General features: G+C 33.7%; 1 protein-coding gene across 2 annotated transcripts; it reads left to right on the top strand.

Moving 5' to 3' along the window:
• The first annotated feature begins 1734 nt into the window (after positions 1-1734).
• Positions 1735-7490, top strand: LOC18098574 (solute carrier family 40 member 3, chloroplastic). 2 transcript variants are annotated; one of them, XM_024600332.2, is made up of 14 exons: positions 1735-2239; positions 2822-3035; positions 3157-3220; positions 3738-3862; positions 3945-4034; positions 4117-4293; positions 4399-4473; positions 4668-4769; positions 4846-4963; positions 5044-5190; positions 5628-5734; positions 5823-5936; positions 6201-6540; positions 7170-7490. In XM_024600332.2, exons 1-13 carry the CDS (start codon positions 2091-2093, stop codon positions 6492-6494), a joined length of 1776 nt encoding a protein of 591 aa, XP_024456100.2. In that variant the 5' UTR covers positions 1735-2090; the 3' UTR covers positions 6495-6540; positions 7170-7490. The 2 variants fall into 2 exon arrangements, with proteins under 2 accessions (XP_024456100.2, XP_006382379.2); XM_006382317.3 differs by having other exon boundaries at positions 1736-2239; positions 7164-7490.
• The last annotated feature ends 4207 nt before the right edge of the window (positions 7491-11697 follow it).

Genomic DNA, 11697 nt, shown 5'->3' on the forward strand with positions numbered 1-11697 from the left:
CACCGCCCGCTTCCTTTATCTTAGTGCCATTTACAATTAACAATAGAGAATAATATTCTTTTAAAAGAGAAAAAAACCTTAATAACATGTCTAAATAGTATAAAATAATTTATATGAAAATATTTATCACAAAACAAACACTTACTTAGAAAAACTATTAAATTAAATTTTGTTTCAAATTTTCTTCACCAAATAAACCTACCACAAAAGAAAGCCACTAATTCCCTATAGTAGGATTGAAAATAATCAGTAAAATTATCCTTCCTTAACCCCATCATCAGCTCAAAAGGATCACACTTTAATTTATCTAAAAAATCACGAAATATAATATATAGCCTTCTAATTAGTTGGATCAAGACCAGAGGAGCACATTAATGCTCCTAAACATGGCTTAATCTCTATACGTGGAGATTTTCAACAACATCCTTCATCGACCAAATCTATTTTTAGTGAGACAATTCTTCAGGTATTTTTGCTCTCTTTTAGAGGGCAGGGCTCAGTATGCTACGGTCTTGGTGAGACAAGCTTTTACATATAGAACATGGTCCATATTTAATTACAACCCAATTGGGCAATAAAACACATTTTAATAAGATGACCTATATCAAAGATTCAAAATAGCCCATAACAACAGTATGTACACATATGATTAGCGCTCCACAGTCAAAATTATAATTATAAAATCTGGGTCAACCTAGTTAATTTTAGACCTGAAATATCTTGGATTAAAAAAAAAAAAAAAAAACCTATCTAACTTATTTAAAAACTAGGTTAATTTGATTAACTAAGTCTGACTTGGGTCTATTAGTTTAAATAATATTCTTTGATTTTTCTTTAATAATTATTTGGGATTCAATTCTCTTAACTTTAACTCGGGTCTTTATCTTTTTTTTTTTAATCGAGGAAACCTCACTTTCTGGAAAGCGTACTTTGTGGATCCAGGTGAGCGAGTAAAACCCCGACTGTCCTAAGCTCTTACAAGAGGTGCACGCCCTGACTCGAACTCGAGACCTGCTGTGCAGATCTCAAGCCTTTTGCCATCACGCTATGCCCCTTGAGGACAACTCGGGTCTTATCCCTATCAAGTTTTATAACTATATACTCAAATTTCAAAAATTTCATAGTTGCCACTTTTTTTTCTTGCTAACATGCTATTTGTAACTTATTCTCCTCTATAATTGAATTTAATTATAAGTTTACATTTGAATTCAATTTATAAATAAATTGAATTTATATATTTGAAAAGGATAAATTTTAATTTATTTTATTTTTTATATTACCTTTGTCATCTTCAATTTATTCTTTTAAAGGGGTTTTTTTTTTAAGTAATGGATAGATGAGTATTTAAAAAAAATAATTAATTTTAATATTAATTTCTCCTATTTAAATCATAAAGATAGACCTCTAACTCATTTTTATATTATTTTTTAAAATTAAATTTCATTTAAAATTCAATTTTTAACCCATAATATAATCATAAATATAAAAATTCATTAAAACTTTTGGAATTAAATTCAATTAAACGAAGGTTGCTGTAATATTGCGATTTGGTCTTGATTCTCAAAGTCCTTAATTTTTGTGAAACTTTGAATGGCAGCATGGCAAATTCTAGTTGGCAGCTAAGAGCCCACCAAAACCTAGCCCACAGAAACTTCTAAAATAAAATAATAATAATAATTAAAAAAAAAAAAACCCAAAAGCAATAGTGAGCGAGTCATCAAAACTAGCAGCCACACAAGCAAGCAAAGCAAGCAGCATGCAAACTCCCACTTGAAGTTGAACTGTCCGCCTGTATTACAAAACCAAGCCACCATAGTCCACATAGATAAGGTTGTTCTTTCACCTAATCCCATCAAAAAACCTTTCATCCTTAGGAATCCCATATCAAAAAGACCACATTTTTACTCTCTGATTATCAAAACTTGACACCTTTATTTCTCTCATGAAACCAAACCCAATAAAATTTAGCCAAAAGGGTCCTTGAATTTTGAATTTCTTCGAGGCTGCATGAGTATTCAAGACTTGTACAGTACTAATTGTTTTTTCTTCAAGTTTGTTAACTTGAATTTGTTAAAGTTGAAGTCTTTGTCATGGCTATGGTCACAGTTTCACAGTCTTTCAATTTTCATGGATTCTTTGTTAGAAAAGCCTCTTTATTGCCATCATCTGCTTCGAGAGTTCGCTATAGCATCAATGATCGAAGATGGTTGAATTTAGATTCAGCTTCAAGTTCTTGCAGGTAGTTTTGTTTATTAGATATTTGGATTTTGTTTGGTGTGCTTGGTTGTTGAGTAAGTGAAGGAAATGAGAGAATTTGGGTATATTGAGGATTAATTATTGATTCTTGGGAGTTTTGCTCATCTGGGTTTTGGAGATTTAGTCGGTTTTTGGCTTGTAATTTTTCCTGGAAATGGTGAAATTTGAAAGTTGTGTAGTGTTTGGTTGCTGATAAAATGCAAATGAGGAAAGGGAAATATTGGATATCAGTTTGTATATTGCTGTGCGTAATTCTGTTATTGATTTAACTTGAATTGAATTGTTACATTTTGAAACCGGAAGAACTTAACAATTGGGCTGCTTTAAGTTCTTTTTCTAAGCAATTGTTAAGAAAAAGTTTTCTTTCTTCTGGACCTATATTTAGCTGCTTATAACATCTGGTTCTAAATTTTTATGCCTTTATATATATATTTTCTCGATGTCTCTATAAGCCCAGCTGATAGGAATAATTCTGAGAATTTAGAAACCTGCACAAATTTTGCTTGAATCAGCTGGAAAATCAAGTGTTTGATGAATGTTCTAATAAGCAAATTAAATATTGCAGGTTCAGGAATTTAAATTCAAGGTGCTCAATAACAAATACTGACTTGCACTTGAGCGATGTTCTCACTGAGGATGAGGCACCACAAGATTTATCGGCTGCCGAGTGTGACTGTTCAACCCCCATTGTTCATCTCAAAACTGATATCCTTGAGAGTGAATCTCTTAGCTTACTAGCTGAGACAACTTATGTGGATAGTGTTTTGACAGCGTTGCCTGTATGTCTGTTGGCTTTTTTGTTCCTTTGTTATTTGATTCTTAAGTTGAGATCCCTCTCCATATTATGATTGTCAAGTATCAGCATATTATTCTCTCATTGCTCTGTTGTTTTTGTCCTAGGTTTTATCAGAGGAGGAGCAGAATGCCCTTGCAGCAACTCCAGCCCATCCAGTTGGATTGTATGGTAAGTTTAAGGTTCTTCTGCCTCTACATAACTAAGCACTGTTGTTAGCTTGAAAGATGTTAATGTGCTTAGAGTCAAACTATGTGTTACATTCTCCCTAATCATATTTGTGCCCTCAGTTTCCTGTGTCATGTGCCACTGGTGCTTTCTGAAATGATGTTGACGTGTTCCTTTGTGTCATGCAGATTGGAGATCCCAGTCTCTTAGGTTGAAATCAGATTTTGATCCTATAATTTTTTTTGTTTAAGAAAAATAAAAGTTTTTTTTTAATCAGCATCTAGGTGATTCTATATTGGAACCTAATGGTGGAAGACCATTAATTTGCCTGATATTGCAGCTTTACTGCTCAGAAGGTGTTTTGTTTCTCTGGTCTGCTCGTGTCCTTATAATAGTTCTTCACCTTTTATCAAAATCATTGGCTGTGTTTTGCATGATGATGCTTTTTTTGTCCTGTTAAAATAGAAATACATCCAGTTGATGTAAGATCATCATAACATGAAAGACTTGTGTGTTGCAGCACTTTATGCTAGTTCTCTAGCTGGAAATTTAGTGGAACAGCTGTGGAATTTTGCTTGGCCTTCTGCTATTGCGTTGCTTCATCCTAGCCTTCTACCAGTGGCGGTCATGTGTTTCTTCAGTAAGGTTGTGATTTTGCAATACATTAAACTGGATTCCTTTATTTGTAGCTTCAGGAATACTTTCTAACTGGCAATGTGTTTAACAGCTTGCCATAATTGTTGGTGGCCCTTTGGTTGGCAAACTCATGGATTATTCTCCCAGAGTACCTGCATATATGGGTTTAAATGTTGTCCAGGTAATTTTTATAACACCATAAATCCTAGCTGGATATAGACTATCTCTTGCAGTTCTTTTCTTTATTATTCTGTTTATGTCAGGCAGCTGCACAGTTGTTATCTGCAACAATGATAATTCATGCACATACTGTTTCTCCTACTTCTGTGTCATCTGTTCTTCTCCGTCCATGGTTTATCGTACTTGTGTTAGCGGGGGCTGTCGAGAGGCTATGTGGAGTAGCTACAGGGGTTGCTGTGGAGCGTGATTGGGTCATACTGGTATTGTCTTTCTGTGCAGTCATTATTGCCAGATTCTTTAATGGTTATTGTTTCAATCTCCTGGAAACTTTAGCAATCTCTAATGCAGTGTCCTTGTGTGTACAGTTAGCAGGAATGAATAGGCCTATTGCACTCGCACAAGCAAATGCTGTTCTTAATCGAATTGATCTTATCTGTGAGGTGTGCATGGACTTGTATAAGTATGACAATAGTATAGTTTCTCAATACATATGCCATGAACTGCATGTACCTGTAAATCAGTTCACTTCCATTGTTACTTCAGACATATAACATAAAATCAATTTGAACTTTCATAATAGGTATCAATTATGAAAATTTACTACTAGTAGATCTCTCATTACACATGATTGCAGATAGCTGGAGCATCAGTATTTGGAATTCTTCTCTCCAAATATGAGCCAGTGACTTGCTTGAAGTTTGCTGCTGCTTCAATGATCTGGTCGTTACCAGTCATGGTAATCACTTTCCTGCTATCTTCCTAGTTTAAAGAGTGTTCTGCTGTCATTTCTGACACCTGAATCCATTTCTCAGATTGGTCTCACATGGTTAACCAACAAGCTAGCCACCGGGGTTCTTGACCGTCCAAGATCTTGTCAAACCTGCTGTGGAGAATCTTCTGAAGAAGCTGCGGTTGATGCTGGCAGTATAGGTAAAAGTTAATGCCATTGACATTCTCAAGTTAGGTCACTGTTCTAGCTAACTTCATGGATTTGTTTTCTGAATAACCAGTGGATAGAGGTCTGGAAACTATCAAGCTTGGGTGGAAGGAATACATGCAGCAGCCTGTTCTTCCTGCAAGCCTTGCCTACGTGCTCCTCTTCTTCAATGTTGTTCTTGCTCCAAGCAGTTTGATGACAGCATTTTTGACACAGCGTGGTACTTTACAAACTCTTTGCACAATTATTATGCAATTATCTTTATTATTAGAGAATTTTAGGCAAGTCTTAAAAGGGCTTTTTACAATTAGCATCACTGAGATTTTGTTGTGCTATACTTGATTTCTTAAATCACCATATGCAATCATCTTCTTTGTTCAAATGCACACGTGTATACATTGATTAGAAACTATAGTCATTGTATTGGATGGTTGTTTTTGCTTTATTTAATGAAGTTAGTCACTGCAAACTTTGCTATGTCAGCAGAAAGCAAAAGAAGTGATTTTCATGCACTGACACAATTTCATTTTTCTTTTGGTTTTGAAATGCTGATACTTGGAGATTCACTTCAAATTGTCTATGAGCTTTTCTGTATCAAACAATTTTCTGACTTCTTTGAATTCCATGCTAACTCCAAGAAACCATATTGTTCAACAGGAGTTAATCCATCTGTAATAGGGGGCTTCAGTGGATTATGTGCTTTCATGGGTGTTGCAGCAACATTTCTGTCAGCCACCTTGGTCAAGCAACTTGGCATTTTAAAGGTTACATCCTCTGCTTGTTGTACTTGTTACAAGTCACCTAGTATTTGCTGCTCTGCTCTGGCTCTTATAGTTTTCTGTCTTCAACCAGGCTGGAGCAGCTGGACTTGTATTTCAGGCTTCTCTTCTCTCCTTAGCTGTTGCTGTGTATTGGAGTGGGTCTCTCTCTCAGCAGAGCCCTGTACTCTTCTTCTTGGGATTGATTGTAAGCATTTTCATTTATTTGTGTGTTTGTTTTCAATTCTAACTTCAGAATTGCTATCACACGTATACTTTTAAAATTTATCAAAATGGAAAACTTCTTATAAACTTATCAAGTAAATCAAGTCTTTTAGAATTCCTTAACAAACACATGCTGTTGATGCTGATAGATGATGCTCGTGTCCCTGCCCATAAATTCTTGCTTTTCATTAATACTAAGCTGTTAGTTCAGGTTTCTGAGAAAAAATTGATCAACCTCTATATGCAGGTATTATCAAGGCTGGGACACATGTCATATGATGTTGTGGGAGCACAGATTCTTCAAACTGGGATCCCAACATCCAAAGCAAATCTTATAGGCACAACAGAAGTTTCTGTTGCAAGTTTGGCAGAGTCTGTAATGTTGGGAGTTGCAATAATAGCAAATGATGCTTCACATTTTGGATTTTTGGCGATGCTATCTCTTTTATCAGTGGTTGGGGCAGCATGGATGTTCTGCCGATTGTTGTTGAATCCAACGGATGAACAGAGAAGTCTTTTTGCAGTAGAATCCAACACATGAACAAACAAACATCTTTACTCTTTTGAGCCTCACTTTAATTCTTAGTGTAAGTATTTATTTTTCCACACGTGCTATATTGATTAAGTTGATAGCGTAACTCTTAATGTTGCATGATGCATATTTTGTCTTTATCATCTTTTGATCATCTCCAATTCAAAAATTGGTGAGTCGTGACTATTAGGGAAGGTCTTCAATATAATTCTCCCATCAAACTTCCAAAATTTTATTATCCTAAGTAGGTCTTTTTTCAAGTTGGCGTGAAATATAAAGTTTCCATTCACTTTTATTACCATGTGTTGTTCTCCAGTCTAGCAATTATCGCCCGAGTGCTGAAGGCTTCACACATTTGGCTAGATGTTATTAGAAACTGTTGAGAATGGCACATAGATATATACCAGTCCGTACACTGGAATGTCTTGTTTCCTGACAAGTTGGTAGACTTGAAATTAAACTAAATTTCCATAATAGATGACTATATAAACTTTTGTTTTCCTTTTTAAAAGAATGGTTTTGAGCTCGTTGATGGTGGTAGATATGCTGCTCTGAGGATATAGAGGGCTGGCTGGAAAAAAGAAAAAAAAAAAACATATTCCTTCATAGATTTTCAGTTGTTTTGCTGAACTGAAATATCACCTTATCTAACAATCTCTACTTCTGATTTGTGAACAGTTGCAGCCATTTGAGTTACAGAATGCAGAGGCTTTTTGACTTAAACAGGAGCTAGGATTTAGCTGTAATACCCTTCAGGGTTGCTATGAAAATTTTCCCAGAAGAAAGCTTGAGGTATATCTGTTTCAGTAGTCACTTCCTGCTCGTCATTGCTATAATGGTAATGTTTATTGTTTGGTCTATAGCATGCCTTCTGTATTATATTCTACCATGTACATGACAAGCTTCAAACAAAGTTCTATTCTCACTGGGCATATCCTACTTCACACGCACAAACATGTAAACCAACTTGTAAATCATTGATCAATCCAATTCTTTTACATGACATTATAGTCTGGTTCTGGTTTTCTTTAGCCTCTAATCATTCTTCATGGAAGGACATGTTGCCCTAAACCAAATAAAGCAAATCTCAAAAAATGCCTCCCAACTATTCGGTTTATATCAATTTTGAAAGTCCACTGGGTTACACTGAGCCAACTATTATCTTATTTAATTTGAAACCTGGTCCTGGTTAGAAGCTGGTTAGGAAGTCATCAGATTGACTCGTCAAGCTGGCCAGGTTTAATAAAGCAGGGAAAGCCTTCCTTGAATATAATATAGCAGCTTAGTGTGCCGTTCTGTGTAGGATATTGGTTAATGTAGTTTCAGTCAACTGCACGTACCCGTCACGCTGGGGCATTCCTATTCATTGGAAACAGTCCCACAGTTATTGTGTTGCTTTCAATGCTGATTAGTGTTAATGGTTAAGGTATTCTAGTACGATTTTTCGCACAATCAAATTGAACTTTAGATAGACCATACCATTTTCACTCAGAAGTATTATTAATGGGATATTTCTCTTCTTGTATCCAATTCATTAACCTCTTGACTCAACACTTCAAGGTTACTGTAATCAGCTTTTCCACATATCGAAGTGGGATGGTTTAAGTGCCCATTTATCTACGTGGCGGTAATGCCGTGTTTCAAACTGTGATTTGCTTTAAAAAACATGTATATGTGCTTCTGTTCCTTAGATGTGTGTGGATTGAGAAATTGCAATGTTCCTTTCCCACGAGACTGTAGATTATAAAAGCTATTTAATTATATTATGAAAACAGCAAGACCATCAAATAATTTTCCAACCATTCTCTTACTTGACAATAGTGAAAAACATCAGACACCTCTCCCTCCCTCCCACCCTCGATTGGATAGATGTCTTTCTTTTCTTTTCACTTCAAAAGTCCATTTCTTTTCATCTTTCAAGAAAAGCAGGAGAGAAGGAAAGAAAGTGAGGAAAGGAAGAAAGAGGATCGATTTTAATATTAAATGAAGAATTATAAATATTAATAGAACATTTCCTTTGATTTCTTATCGGTGTCATCATATAGTTTTAGTTTTATTTTTAAACTTGGTTTTAAAAAACCTATACACGACTAAACTTACAGGAGGAAAATAGCAAGACCCTCCCCAATAATTCCCTGCCATTCTTTACTTGACAACAGTGAAAAACATCAGAGGACACATCTGCCTCCCTCGATTGGATAGGTGTCATTCTTCTCTTTTCACTTCAAAAGTCCATTTCTTTTTATCTTTCAAGAAAGCAAGAGAGAAAAGAAAAGAAAGCGAGGAAGAGAAGAAAGGAAAGGGTTTGATTTCAAGTTACAAAGCTTCTAGGGAGAGAGGGCTAGAGGCATACACGAGAATCAAGACATGGCAAAGACAAAATGGGTCAGTCAGTAACACACACACACACACACACAGGGCCATATAATCTTAAACTGAAGCTCTCCCGTGTTTATCGCTTGTATTTTACGCCTTGTTATTTCTTTCTTTTCTTTCTTTCTTTTCTTCATCACAGCAACTTCACTGCCTCTGTCACTTGTCAACTCAACATGCATTTAACTGTTTCTGGGCCTGCTTGATTTCTTCTCATCGTATGTGATGACACCAAGATACTTTCATGATATAAATAAGTTTTTTCCCCCCGAAATAGCCCATCTGAAATTAAAAAAGAAAAGAAGCAAACTCCCACAGCTAGACAAAAATTAGATAAATAGTACACTTCAAGTAGTTGTGTTAACAGTTCTAGGAATGGTGCAGTCCTTGGAATTGAAAAAAAAGATATTGTGTAGGTTACGCTAATTAAATGTAATGCAACCTTAAAAAAAATAAAAATTCCGTTAAATTTGTGTTATTGTTCCATGAAAAATGATTTTTTCGCTATTTAAATTTTTATATATTTATTTATTATTAGAAAAGTTGATTAATGTAAAATAATTTATGGTCAAAAGAAAATTCGACTTGTTTTTTGAAAAAGTATTTTCTTTTTTATTTTAGGTAGAATTCAATTTACAAAAATTATAAAAAAATTAAAAATATCTTGTCATTTGTTAATTATATTAAATTTAATCATTAATCTTTGATTTATATATATATATATATATATATAACATTAATATATCAAAACCATTGAAAAATATCAAATTGATATTATTTACATGGTTTTTTTATGGTCTTCATGTATTGATATAAAAAATTAAAAAATTATATTATATATAAAATATTATTTTAATATATTTTTAATTAAAAAACACGATACTAAAACATTAATCACTTAAAATTTAAAATTTTCAATAGCCAAAAATAAAAAGAAAAAAGAAATAAAAAAGAAGAATTCACGCGCTAAAACTCAAGTTCGTTCAACTTGAATAATCACATTGTAGAGGCAGATTATTTTTAAAATTCATTTAATGTCAATTGTCTAATAATTGTTTTTCTATCTTGAATGGTGAATATGATTAGCTAGAAAAGTCGTCCATCCTGAGCAAGATTAATCATTAGATTAAAACAGGTAGACAACTATAGCCTATGAATTATATATCATTGTTTTTTCTTTTGTCTTTTTAAGAAAAGAATAAGCAAAATCAATGGTTTTCCTTTACTTCTTTTCCCATGTGAAGGGGAGACAGCTAAAATCCTTAAATTTGACACCAGTTAAGACGTCAAGACTATATCAAAAAAGGGGAGAGGATAAATATACCCCTTAAAGGCTATCATATTCGTAATTTGATTTCTCTCAAAGTATATTTTCCAATTAAACCCCCACATTGTTCAAATTTAAATTGAATATTGAACATGAATTAATTAGACGGGGGTTTGAATTACACAACGTTTTGATAACTTCATAACTTAATTCAAGAAATTGTTTCGTTGAGAGATTTAGATTTTATTTGGTGTTGCTTCTCAACATGTTTTTTTTTTATAATAAAAATTAATATAAAAAGGTATAAAAAGTGGGCTTAATAGAAAATGGGATAATAGTTGAAGGTGAAATTCTCATGTAAAAGTAGTTTGGAGCTACGAAAACAGAAGATATTAAGGGAAAAAAAGGGGAATCCCAGCAATAATATTTCACGAATGGCGAGGTGAATGGCTTCCATGTGCATGACTTGTCATATTATTTAGGATCATCGAGTTTTTAAAGAATTAATTTTTTTATATTTTTAAATAATTTTGATATATTCATCTTAAAAATAAAAAAAAATATTATTTTAATACATTTTTAAATAAAAAATTCTTTAAATTATAATTATAATCACAATCCCAATCAGACTATAAGCTTTAAGGTATATATCCACCCTACAGAGCTAGGTGAAGCTTATTCTTCCAAGTACAATAAGGGGAAGACTTTAATATTTATCCCTAAAGTATTTCTAATTCTTAACTCAAACGTTCTTGACATTTCTAATTCAGTCTTTAATCGGTTTTTTTATTAATTTTCTCATCAATTTGATTTTCCAAATTGACATCTTTTTATAGCTCAAACTATCCAATCTAGATGGGAAATTTTCATAAACATTGGAAACATGGCCCAATTGAGAAATGTCTTAAGCATTTGGGACCTAATTGATAAAATATGTTGTCGTGGAACTTAATTGAGAATGGATATATACATCAGTTACTAACTCGAGATTCCCTTAAAATACTATACAAGGTAAATTGCGTTGGGTTTAGTGCTTTTTTTTTCATCTTTCAAGAACCTCCAAGCCTTTTGAGAGAAACAACACCATGCTCATTTCCCAAAACTAAAAAGAATTTGGACAACACAAAGCCCCCACACTTCTCCCAAAGATCCTTGAGAATTGACATTTCTTGATCCACATTGATAACCCACCTTGAAAATTAGGATGATGGAGGGAAAGAGAAAGAGGGTAAACTTCACTTCCATCAATCCCAATATCATAGTCACAAAAGAGAGAAATAGCATGTGAGTTTAGCAGAAAGGAAAACCAAGAAAAAAGCTCCTCAAACTTCTCACACTTCCTCCATCATTTCCCAGAACCATAGCCCCCACCCTCCATCATTTTCAGTTAGACAAAACTGTGAAAGTAAACAAACCAAAAAATAAAAAATCATTAAGAATGTAAAAAAATACACTTAAGAGTCATGTTTCCATGATTTACATCACTTTTGTAGTCTTATTATACATATAATATCTTTAAGCCTATACACTTGTGTTATTTGATGGTTTACCATACCAACAATAAAGTGTAGA

The sequence above is a fragment of the Populus trichocarpa genome, chromosome 5, assembly GCF_000002775.5.
Source record: "Populus trichocarpa isolate Nisqually-1 chromosome 5, P.trichocarpa_v4.1, whole genome shotgun sequence".
Lineage (NCBI taxonomy): Eukaryota > Viridiplantae > Streptophyta > Magnoliopsida > Malpighiales > Salicaceae > Populus > Populus trichocarpa.